The 12914-nt window shown below is 40.2% G+C and overlaps 1 protein-coding gene and 2 pseudogenes across 1 annotated transcript in view; all 3 read right to left on the reverse strand.

The window, feature by feature from the left end:
- CATSPERB (cation channel sperm associated auxiliary subunit beta) overlaps positions 1–12914 on the reverse strand; it is a 152255-nt gene that overhangs the window by 22928 nt on the left and 116413 nt on the right. Inside the window, exons 21-22 of the mRNA XM_004055597.5 lie at positions 8681–8878; positions 6496–6606 (exon numbers count right to left, since the gene is read on the reverse strand). Of these exons, the coding sequence (XP_004055645.2) occupies positions 6496–6606; positions 8681–8878 (309 nt within the window). The remainder of the gene's footprint in view (positions 1–6495; positions 6607–8680; positions 8879–12914) is intronic.
- LOC101126253 (DNA-directed RNA polymerase III subunit RPC7-like) lies at positions 950–1616 on the reverse strand (annotated as a pseudogene).
- On the reverse strand, positions 2592–3508 carry LOC101125897 (homeobox protein NANOG-like; annotated as a pseudogene).

Raw genomic sequence — 12914 nt, forward strand, 5'->3', positions numbered from 1 at the left:
AACAACAAAAAAATTAATCTTAATTTCAAAATGACCTGAGTTCATTTTGCATTTTTATATAAATCAATAGTACAGCTTGCATACATAAAAGGCCACCACACTTCACTTCATAGAGTTCACACACATGCATTCTACAGTGATATTTATATGACCAGAACTTATTTCACACTTACATAAAGTATAAAATTAAATGTGTTAGTCAAATTTTTCATAAGCCCAACTACTTGAAGATGTCAAAGTTATTACAGTGGGATGATTAATTCATATATCATACAGTATTAGGTTAGTCCCAAATTCAAGTATTTATAATGTTCACCTCATGTGAAAGTTTCTTTGTACTGGCTAAGCTGTGAGCTGTGAAATTTATATTGCTTAGCTTGGTATTTTTCCCTGTGTGTATGTTTTCCATCACAAAACCTCTACCTCACAATTCTGTACTTGTAAGAGGTCAGGTAGGTTTATGTAGTCATAATGCAGTAGTCTAGAACATACCATGTAAAAATAAAAAATAAAATTATTTTCAAGTTTCTTTGTTTTTAAAGTGCTCCATGTGCTGTATTATATCAACTTTCAAATTCTAGAAATCCATTATGACTAGCAATAGTCTTAGAAAAGATCAGCAGTTAAGCAAGAATGTATGTATACATAGATTAAGAGAGCAAAAATTATTTAGGCACATTCATATTCAAATAATACAAAAAAATCCACGAGAGTACATAAGAGAGATGGCAGAAGGGTTTAGAAGGAATGTCAGAGTGTCAGGGACTAATTTGTAAGGTAACTAGAATGTAAACTCAAAGTGGTTTTGAATATTTTGGTAACAAATATTTGTACAAAAAAAACAAAAATAAAAATACTTATTACTTATCAGAAATAAAATATAAAACAAATCTGTCCAAATGTTCAGAAGCTGCATCATAAAAACATTTTTTGAAAAATTTCATGCCTACTAGGTTGCTTCATCCATGTTGTCATCACTGTCTGCACCAAATCATCTCCATCTTCAAAGTATGAATTAATGTAGTCATTTCCCTCTTCTTGCTCTTCTTCATCATATCCCTCCTGTTCTGCAGCATCATTGTCATCAACATCACCTTCTCTACTTTTCTCTTTGCTTCCTTCTTTCTCTTCTTTTCTCATCTGATTTTTCATCATCACCTCTCTTTTCCAATTCCTCAATTTTTTTCAACACATCTGCAGTATTAGTGAGTGATGTGCCTTTGCTTGTGTCTTTTGCCTTTTTGGGTTTTGGCCCTGCTTTTTTACATTTATTTATTGGCATCATCTCTCTTGGAAGTCTTCTCCAATCTGGTATCCACTCTTCCTTGTATACCTTCACGTATCTTTTACTATACCTTTCGATATCTTGTCTTTCTTCATGAGGGTGTTTCAATAAAATAGGGCATTCTTTTCATTGTTTCTCTCAACTCCTGTTTCAAAGCCAGCATATATTATTCACCTTCTCCTGTCTTCAGTGGCACTGGTTTATAATCTGTATCAGGAAATAGTGGGGGTGGTTTCAACACTACATCAGGTAACTTTTTACCTTTGCTAAATCCAACAGCCTCAATATTAAAGGTATAAGCAGCACGTCCTCATCCTTTATTCTCAGCCATCAGAACTAGTTATACCAGATGAGTGGGCAAATTCTGCTCCCTAAGTCTCAAAGTGTGGGCAAACTCTGCAGCTGAAATGCCGGCCAGCAAGGAAGGGGTGCAGGCAGAGCACCCCACCACTCTAGAGCCTGAGAAGCGTGCACTGCCCTCAGAAAAGAGGTTTAATTGGCTCACAGTTCCACAGGCTGCACAGGAAGCATGGCAGCATCAGCTTCTGGGGATGCCTCAGGGAACTTACAATCATGGCAGAAGGCAAAAGGGAGTGAGGCAGGAAGAGAGGGAGGAGGAGCAGGAGGTAGAGAGAGAAGGGGGAGTTGCTACGGACTTTTAAACACCAGATCTCATGAGAACTCTATCACAAGAACAGCACTAGTGGGATGGTGCTAAACCATTCATGAGAGACTGCCCCCATCATACATGAGGCCTCACCTCTAACACTGGGGATTACAATTTGACATGAGATTTGGTGGGGACACAGATCCAAACCATATCACCTTGTCTGGAGAAATGTCTACTCAAGAACTTCATCTATTTTTTTTTGTCTCTCTCTCTCCTCTCTCTCTCCCTCCCTCCCTCCCTGTCTGTCTGTCTGTCTCTCTCTCTCTTCTTTGTTTCTTTCTTTTATGGAGTCTCACTCTGTCACCCAGGCTGGACTGCAATGGTGCAATCTCAGCTCACTGCAATCTCCACTTCCTGAGCTCCAGTGATTCTCCAGCCTCAGCCTCCTGAGTAGCTGGGACTACAGGCACACGCCTATCTTTTCTCCAGGAAGATCCAACAGGAAAAAAGAAAGGAATCTCTCTGATTAGACTCCAACCATACCCCACCCTCCATCAAATTGACTGGATAGGCATAATGGAAACCAGAACATGTGGTTTCCAAACAAGAAAAATCCTATGAGGGATGGGAGGAGGGGAGAGGAAGGATTCAGCCAGTGCCCAGACTGAAATTGATTAATGTCAATTGCACTCTTCTTCACACATCTTCAGGTTGCATGTTCGTGGAGTAGTTTAGGAATAAATCCACAGCTTGTGGAGTACTAAAATACCTAGTGGTCTGCTGTATTACATTATGGCCTTCCCCAGCAGCTTCCAAGGCAGCCTCCAAGTCACTGGCAGGAGAATTTGGCTGGAACTGCATGGAGGACTGCAGAGATTCCTCTCCATAGTTATAGAAGGGACTGTTCCAGGCCTGATTGTTCCAGGACTGGGTGCACCAGGTCTGAGTGTTCCAGGAGTGGTTGCTCCAGGACTGGATGTTCTGGGTCTGGTTACTCCAGGTTGAATTGTTCCAGGTCTGGTTGCTCCACATTGGAAAGTTCCCAGTCGTGTTCACCAGGCATCCCCAGTGGTAGGAAGAGTAGAGGCTGGGGTAGGTAGGTGCTGAGGCCTTCTGAGTCACACCATTGCTATTCTTTGGCCAGTTGTTTTCCTGCCACCTCTTAGATTTCATTCTCTGGTTCTGGAACCACGTCTTAACCTGTTTGTAGCTGAGGTTCAGGATGTTGGAAAGTTCTTGCATCTGCTGGAGGCTGAAGTATTTCTGTCCCTGAAATCTATCATTGAGTACAAACAGCTGTGTGGAAGAGAACACAGTTCTGGTCTTCTGTTTCTTGAATGGGACCTTGTCTTCCTTTTTTCTGGCACTCTTCTCTGCAGAAGTGGGTTGTTTGCCTTGGGAGGGGTGGAAGAATCAGGGCTGTCCTAAATAAGCAGATCCACGGAGGAAGGAAGAGGAGAGACAGTCTCCATGTGAGGCATCTCAGCAGAAGACATTTGCAAGGATGGATAGTTTTCTTCAGGCCCACAAATCACAGGTGTAAGTGAAGAGTCTTTACAGACGGATGCTTTGGAGCAAGGCAGGCTTTGTGAAGAAGCTGGAGCCACACTCATGTTATTATTGGGGAAGAGGAGGAAAAAATTTAAGAGCTGGGCTGGAAAAAAGGTTAAGGTGGCTTTAAGACTTTTTTCTGGAAGATCTTAGAGAAATATGACCTCCAGAAGTGAAAGTATCAAGAAGTCGGGATGAAGTGAGTCGCCGCCACAGTAACCATCATGTTACTTTCTTGCTTAAAACCCTAGATGGCTCTTGATTTCTCTTAGGATAAAATTTGAAATCATTTCCACGGCCGAGGAGATCCTGTAGCATTAGGGCCTGCTGTCCCCAACTCTCTCGCTGGCTCATTATGTTCCAGGCTGAATGGTCTTTAAGTTTGTCAGAGACACTGAGCCTTTCCCCATCGCCACTCTTTGTATCTGGTGTTGCCTCAGCCTGGAATGCTGTTTGACTCCCTTTCCCCTCCTCTCTGTTACCACTCTCTCCTCCTTTGTTTGGTTAACCCCTATCCATCTTTCAGTCTTGACTCAGAAGCATTTCCTCTGGGATGTCTTTTCTGACTCACTCATACTTTGTTTTGTGTCTGATCTACTACTGGCCTATCTTAAACTCTTGAAAATGCAGATTTCAGCTGGGCGCTGTGGCTCATGCCTGTAATCCCAGCACTTTGGGAGGCCGAGGAGGGCGGATCACTTGAGGTCAGGAGTTCGAGACCAGCCTGGCCAACATGGTGAAACCCCGTCTCTACTAAAAATACAAAAATTAGCTGGGTGTGGTGGTGGGTGCCTGTAATCCCAGCTGCTTGGGAGGCTGAGGCAGGAGAATCGCTTGAACCCAGGATGTGGAGGTTGCAGTGACCAAGATCGCGCCACTGTACTCCAGCCTGGGTGACAGAGCAAGACTCTGTCTCAAACAAACAAACAAACAAATAAAATGCAGATTTCAGGATGGTACCTCATAGTTTCTGATGCAGTAGCTATGAGATTCAGAAAGATGCATCGTAGAAATATTTTTGGGGTGGGTGCAGTGGCTCATGCCTATAATCTCAGCACTTTGAGAAGCCGAGGTGAATGGATCACATGAGGTCAGGAGTTTGAGACCAGCCTGGTCAACATGGCAAAACCCCGTCTCTACTAAAAATGCAAACATTGGCTGTGCGTGGTGGCGCACGCCTGTAATCCCAGCTACTCAGGGGCCTGAGGCAGGAGAATCACTTGAACCCGAGGCGGAGGTTGCAGTGAGCTGAGATCACGCCACTGCACTCCAGCCTGCGTGACAGAGCAAGAGTCCGTCTCAAAACTAAACAAAACAAAAAATATTTTCGAATAATTCTGGTTCAGGATATGCAGGGCCGTACTGTTCAGAAGCCCTGCACTCGATGACGCTATTTAATTTGTATGTCTTTTTGCTTAAGATATACAAATTCTCACCTGTTAGAGTCCATGAAGCTACCATGCTTATCTTGTGCATTGCTGTATCTTCAGAAAATGTCTGGATAGTGCCTGATAACACTGGAAATGCTGAAATTAACACTTGTTGGATGCATAAAAGATGGGGTAGTAATCATTAGGTGTACATACATTCCCTGTTTAACTCACAAGAAAATCCTGGTGAAAAAACCTGGGAAATCAAGGATTTCCATGTAAACATAGTAAAGTCATATTTCAGTAGAGGAGGTGGTTCTAGTGACACATCAAGGTTTGTCTTTGGGAGAAACTGGACGTGGAGAAGAACTCAGTATCATAGTTAATCATTGCCTGGAGCAGAGCTTCTTAACCTGAAACCCAAGATTTCACAAGAAGTCTGTTCACTTCCTAATTGTGTGTGTGTGGGCGGGTGGGGGGGAGGGGGTGAATGTGTATTAATATGTTTCACAATTTTAAAGCATTCTCTAAGTCTGTCACTGTTCTGGGCACTGGGGATATAGTAGAGAAGAAATAGATAAAAACCTCTACCTTATGAGCTTACCTTCTCATGGGGTCAGAAAGACGAGAAATAAAATAAGTGAGTAAAATAGGTAAAACCGTAGTAAGCGATATGGAGAAAAATAAGGCAGGGAAGGAGGGGAGACAGTGGAGATGGGGGTTATGATTCTAAATAGAGTGGTCAGAGAAGGGCTTACTATGATGGTGACTTGAGGAAAAGCATCTGAAGAGTCAGCCATGTGGTATCAGGCAGAAAAGCATTCCACACAGAGGGATTTTCTGCAACTGTGAAGGCCATGGGGTGGAAATATGCCCAGCATATTGGAGAAACAGCAAAGAGGCCAGCATGGCTAGAGCAGATCAAGCTGGGAAAATCAGGTCAGACGTAATGTCAAGGCCAAAGTCCAAGGAGGACTTTATAAACCATTGCAAGAATTTGGTTTTCACTCTGAATGAGATCGGAAGACAGTGGAGAGTTTTGAGCTAAAGAAACACCAATTTTATGTATTCGTGTACGTGCACATGTGTATGAATGAATATGACTGTCTGTGCATGTGTATGGGCAGGTGGGTGCATTTTTCTGGAGAGATTCCACAGGCGTCCATGTGGTCTCCTTGAGAAGGTGCCCCACGCTGCACTTTTCCTCTGAACCTAACGGTTCCTCCCTTGTCTCCCTCCCTCCCTCCCTCCACCTTTAGAGAGGCAGGGTGCTGCTGGGAGTTGGTTATTTTCTAGGCAGAATCTTAGCAGGAGTTTAAATGTGCCTGCATTGGAGCAGGCAGTTTTCTTCCCTCTTGGACATCATTCCATTCACAGAGCTGAAGAGCTGGGGGCTCCTTTCATTCGAGAAAAGATGCTCTCACCCCATCAATGAAATCCAAATGGGAACCAGGGAGAGTCAAGGGGGAAAGAGTCCATTTGGACTTCTTGGCTCCAAAACTGTATTCAGGAATAGCTGTAAGAGGAGGGGCTAAAGTAGAAGGAGGAGGAACAGAGTAGTAATCATGATAATAACAGCTTCACCTTCTCATTTAACACTTACAGCTATATATATAATTTTACTGAATGATTTCCTGAATTCAAATAAGTGCTAGATTATTTGTAAAAAAGTTATTTACCTTTGACATGTGAAACATGTTTCTTGGTATGGGTTTGCTAGGATCTGCATGATAAAAATTATCTGTGAGTGGAATAGCAATTCCCATATTAGATGGAGGCCTGTAGTTTATCTGCAAGTGATTAAACAAAGAAAATGTACAATTCATTATTACGAAGTCTTTAATTTATAGATCTTGACTTTCTAGAAAACCAATCAAGGCAAAAATTCAATTTTTAGCTACAGGTATTAAAGTAAATTTATCTCTCCCAACTTTTCTACCCCTCAGTTTCTGGAATTTCAACAATTTTAACCAATGGTAATATAACTTGTAAATAAGTGAAAAAACTGCCATAAAGTCAATGCAATAAAGTTTAAACACTTTATCAAAGAGTCTTAGTGATGTATCATAGTTAGTAAATAATTCTTCAAGTTTGGTTATTTGCTTTTTGTCACAAAGAAAATTATAAGTAATAAGTTAGTTGACAAACAGCAACATTTTATATTTAAAAAGAGTCACAAATTCTGACAAGGCAAAAGTTAAAATTATTACATTGAAATGGATAGATATATAGTTGACCCTTGAACAACACAGGGGTTAGGGGTGCAGACCTCCTGCACAGTCAAAAATTCACATATAACTTTTGACTACCCCAAAACTTAACCATTAATAGCCTACTGTTGACTGGAAGCCTTACTGGTAATATAAAGTTGATTAATATATATTTTGTATGTAATATGTATTATATGCTGTATTCTTACAATAAAGTGAGCTAGAGAAAAAATGAAAATGGATTTATAGTACTATTCTGTATTTATGGATACTGTAACTTTACATCATCTGTTTACAAGGTGAATCGTCTGTCTGAAATCCAGGGAAACTGCAGCTGAAGAACCTCAATCTACAGTGTGCTTCAAGAAATTCACCTTTTTTTTTTTTGTAATGTCATGACCTTTCTCTGCCTCTTGGGAGTACTTCCAGCACCACTTCATATGGAACCCATGGTGTTATTTAAGGTTTACAGTATTACACTATGAAAAGTACATTAGAGCCACGAGAGGTCACTTTTTATTGTGATTTGCAATTTACTGGCTAGGTGAACTGCTCACATGCAGATGAATAGCCTCTCAGGGCATTTTAAAGGAATACTGGCAACATTTGAGTTCACCCAAGTAGCACCAGAAGGTGGCTACAAAATTATTACAGTAGTACAGTGTGTACTACAGCTGATTTTATGCAGTTATGATTTAATACTGTATCTTTACATTTGCTTACATTTCTCTGGCTCCATGTACTATCTGTGTTTGTGTGTGTAAGTTTTGATAAATTTTAACTTTTTATAACGGATTTGTGTATAGTTTATGATAGCAAATGATAAAATAGACTAGTATCTATATATATTTTATGCATTCATGACATATCCAACTTTTTATTAATTTTTTAGATATTTCTTTTTAAAATTTATTTATTTATTTTTGAGACAGAGTCATGCTCTGTGCTCTGTTGCTCAGGCTGGAGTGCAGTGGCACCATCTCCGCTCACTGCAACCCCTGCCTCCCAGGCTCAGCCTCCCGAGTAGCTGGGATTACAGGCTCGTGCCACCGTGCCGGGCTAATTTTTGTATTTTTTGTAGAGATGGGGTTTCTCCATGTTGGTCAGGTTGGTCTCGATACCCTGACCTCAAGTGATCTGCCCACCTTGGCCTCCCAAAGTGCTGGGATTACAGGCGTGAGCCACCATGCCTGGCTGATTTTTTCTGCATTTCTAAGCTGTGAGGTTTGTCTGTGAATTTTTTCAATTGTCACAAAATTCCAAAAGAAGTCCAATATATTTCTTGAAAAAAATCCGCATGTAAGTGGACCTATGCAGTTCAAACCTATTGTTCAAAGGCTAATTGTATCAGCTTAGGACAAGTCAATGTAAGGGAATATAGTTGAATATATCACAAAAGCCAAAGATCACACCAAAATATAAAGTGTAAAATGATAATAATAATGACACTAAGTTACCAGGAAAAATAATTATTTCAGAAAGCTTTTACAGCTTAGAAATCATCACATCCTCAAAACGACATGAGGATTAAAAAATAACTGTGAAGTGTTTTGAGCCACTCACAAAAGAAATGCTGAAACTGAATGGGTAGGCAATCACACAAAAGTCACATAGCATTGCTTCTTAAACCAATATACTTAGATTTTTTTTTTACCGGCAAAGTTTTGATGAGGTTAAAACCCTGACTGTCTTTATGAACTCCACTAATCCAGTCTTCAAATGGGATAAATTTGCTAGGAATGTGATGCATAGATCTGAGATAACTACAGCTGCTTTTCAGTGTTGGCACCATTGTCGTAACAAAGCACTCAGTAGAGGCTGACCACATAATAAATGCCAGTGAAGTTGAACCCTGGAAATAACCAAATAAATGAAAGTTATTTAAAGTAACTGTTATGGACTGAACTGTGTCCAACCAAAAATCACATGTTGAAACCCCAACCTCCAGTATCTCAAAATGTGGCTGTATTTGGAGATACGGCCTTTAAGGAGGTAATTAAGGTAAAATGAGGTCATTTGGGTGGGCCCCAATCCAATGTCACTGGTGTCATCTTATAAGAACAGATTAGGATATAGACTACACAGAAACTTAGGGGCAACCATATGAGGACACAGCAAGAAGATGGCCATATACAAGCCAAGTAGAGGGGCTGCAGAGGAAACCAACCCTGCTGATATCTTGCTCTTGAACTTGTAGCCACTAAAACTGTAAGAAAATAAATTTCCATTGTTTGAGTCACCAAGCCACCAAGTCAGTGGTATTTTGTTGTGGCAGCCATAGCAAACTAATATAGTGAAGAATATAGAAAACTAAAAAATATAGAAAAAGAAAAGAAATAGAAAAAGACATGACAGAAGTAGAAAAATATTTGACCATAAAGATCTGTTTGAGAATAAATCATAATAGAAAACATATTCTTTTCCAGGAAGAAATATATTCCAATCTAATTGGTTTGGGGAAGCATTTGGAAATAAGCTAGGATCAAGAACCTGAGGGCTGGCTGGGCACGGTGGCTCACGCCTGTAATCCCAGCACTTTGGGAGGCTGAGGTGGGTGGATCACCTGAGGTCAGGAGTTCAAGACCAGCCTGGCCAACATGGTGAAACCCCACCTCTACTAAAAGTACAAAAATCAGCCAGACGTGGTGGCATATGCCTGTAGTCCCAGCTGCTTGGGAGGCTGAGGCAGGAGAATTGCTTGAGCCCAGGAGGTGAAGGTTGCAGTGAGCCAAGATAACACCACTGCACTCCAGACTGGGTGACAGAGCTAGCCGTCTCAAAAACAAACAAACAAAAAACCAAAACCAAAAACAGAAACAAAAAAAGAAACATGAGGACTATAGTTAATAATACTGTATTATATTCAGTACTTAAGTATTTTTGCTGCATTAGCAGATTATAGATGCTTTTACCACATTAGGGGAAAGTGGATGCCTATGTGAGGTATTTATTCCACAATGGTAATCATTTTACTACATATATGTGTCTTACAACAACACATTGTATTCCTTAAATATACACAACAAACTTTATTTTAAAATATTTTTAAAAGACATTAAATAAATACCACTGTTACATCCAACTCATATCGTTGAGGCTTCCCCATTCACTGATGAGCACCTGAATATTTGGTTTGATGATATAAATAAAATAACTTTGATTGTTTACTGTTTACTCTTTCTTTCTTTCTTTTTTTAAGAGATGAGACTGTGCTCTGTCACCCAGGCTGGAGTACAGTGGCACTATTATAGCTTACTTCAGGCTTGAACTCCTGGGCTCAAGCGATCCTCTCACCTCAGCTTCCTGAGTAGCTAGGACTACAGATGTGTGCCACCACACCTAGCTTTTGAAATCTGAAATTTACTCTTAGAAATTTTGAAATGTACAATACTCTATTATTAACTATATTCACCATGCTGTGCAAATAACTAAAAAAATTTTTTTAAAATTTTATAGAGACGGGGTCTCGCTGTGTTGCCTAGGCTGGTCTCGAACTCCTGGCTTCAAGTGATCCATCTGCTTTGGCCTCCCAAAGTGTTGGGAACAGAGGTATGAGCCACCATACTTAGCCTGATTGGTGTACATTTTGAAAATAAAATTCACTTAGTAATCACTGTATTTCATAGAGATAGATTTTTATCTAGATTTTTGCTAGATTTTAAAAATATATGCACAGTAAATGTACTTGATCTTTGAACAACATTAAACAGCAGTACAATTCAATAAATTCTATTTACAATTCTGAAGTATTTTTGGAACTTTAAAAATGTAGAAATACTAATAACCGTAGTGATATAGTAGGTTCTGGTAGTGGTCATTTTGTCCTGTCCCCATACTCTGTAGCCATTAAGAATAATGTATTTTTATTACTTTTGTCAAACACATTGACACTGAATTTAAGCAGAGTTCCACTATTAAAGGAAATACAGAGGTCTAATGGCAAAAGTTAAGATACAAGGAAGCAAACAGAAAAATCTGGAATGTTGGAAATTCTATAGTACAACTGACCCAATTTCTACAATTCAATGGCAGGGGAAGAAAATGGAGTAGTAGCTGCCTTCAGATAAAAGACTTAAAAGATAAACAACCATATACTGTGTGAATCTTGTTTTATCTCAGTTCAAACAAACTGACACTATAATTTTTTTTTAGAAAATTAGGGAAATTTGATTATGAACTACATTTTATACAATATTAAAAAGTATTTTAAAAAATTTTAGGGATGATAACGGCTGTTGTCATTATGTGGGAGATAATATACATTTTTTTACAGATGCATATTGAAGTATGTAGGCATGAAATCACATGCCTGATGTTTGTTTTAAAATACCTCAGAATACAAACAAAACAAATTAAATAGGGATGATAAAACAAAAGTAGCACTTTTGACTATTGTTTAATTTAGGTAATGGATGTATGGAAGTTCTACTTTTGTCTATATCTTAAAGTTTTCATGATAAAAAAATTTTAGAATATGTAAGAAAAACATTGACTTGAAAGGATTAGAACATACAGTTAAACGGAATGAGCACGTCTAAAAGTGTATATACCATGTGTCCTAATTTTAGGGAAAAAAAGAAAATATTGTAAGTTAATAGTTATTGAGCATTTTCTGGGTGCCAGGTATTGTTTTAGATATGCTATTTGTAGTATTGTTAGAGTAGGCAGAAGTGAGCAGGAAGAAGAGCCTCTGGGAAAGGAATCCTTGGAGATGCTGCCCACTGATTGCAGGCGCTGCCCACTGATTGTCAGCACTGCCAACCGACAGCAAAGAAAAAAAAACAATGGCTACGATGGCAACTTCTGGCCTCATGGACTGGGCTTATCAGGCTTATCAGGCCCTAGCTGGAGATAACTGTGGTAGGGACTCTATCTGATGACAAGCACCACACTCCTCCAAAATCTCGCCCTAGAGTAGCCTTTTGCCCATTATAATACTAAAAAGCACATCCTGGGTGGAGAATTTAAATGCTAATGAGAAATGTGATGTGTGTACTAGCATGTGCAACCACAGCCCATGCACCCAAGGGACCACTTGAAACATGCTTGCAAGTAACACCCCCTCATGGTCCTTCATCAATAATCATGTAAGATTCTCATGAAGAAGGTTTCACCAACGCTAGTTGGAGCTGCATCATTCTCTTGAGCAGCCAGCTCTGAGCGTATTGTTGCTTTAAATAAACTCCCTTGCCACACGTCTCTTGGCTGAATTTTTTCCTCCAAGAAGACAAGAACTGAGGGCCCCGCACCCCTCCTGGTAACACTATCACATTTAATTCTCAAAACAACCATATGAAGTAGGTATATTGTCACCTCCATTTTACAGATGAGGGATCTTAGCCACAATAAAGTAACTTTCCCAAGGTCACACAATACCAGAAGTGAGAGCCAATCCAGGTAGTCTTCTCTAGGGCTCACACTTTTATCCTCTGTTCTGAACCTCTACACTGCCTTTTTAAATACCCAAAATGTTAAAAGTGCTTAGTCATCCTTAAAAGATATGGTTAGGTGCAGTGACTCAGGCTTGTAATCCTAGCACTTTGGGAGGCCTAGATGGGTGGATCGCTTGAGCCCAGGGCTTTGAGACCAGCCTGGGCAACATGGTAAAACCCCATCTCTACTAAAAACACAAAAATTAGCCAGGAATGGTGGGCCTGTAGTCCCAGCTACCAGGGAGACTGAGGTGGGAGGACTGCTTGAGCCCAGGAGCCCAGTACCTTGAGACCAGCCTGGGCAACATGGTAAAACTCCATCTTTACTAAAAACACAAAAATTAGCCAGGCGTGGTGGGCCTGTAGTCCCAGCTACTAGGGAGACTGAGGTGGGAGGACTGCTTGAGCACAGGAGGTCAAGGCTGCAGTGAGCTGTGATCACACCACTGCACTTCA

The sequence above is a fragment of the Gorilla gorilla genome, chromosome 15 (assembly GCF_029281585.2).
Source record: "Gorilla gorilla gorilla isolate KB3781 chromosome 15, NHGRI_mGorGor1-v2.1_pri, whole genome shotgun sequence".
NCBI classification, from domain to species: Eukaryota; Metazoa; Chordata; class Mammalia; order Primates; family Hominidae; genus Gorilla; species Gorilla gorilla.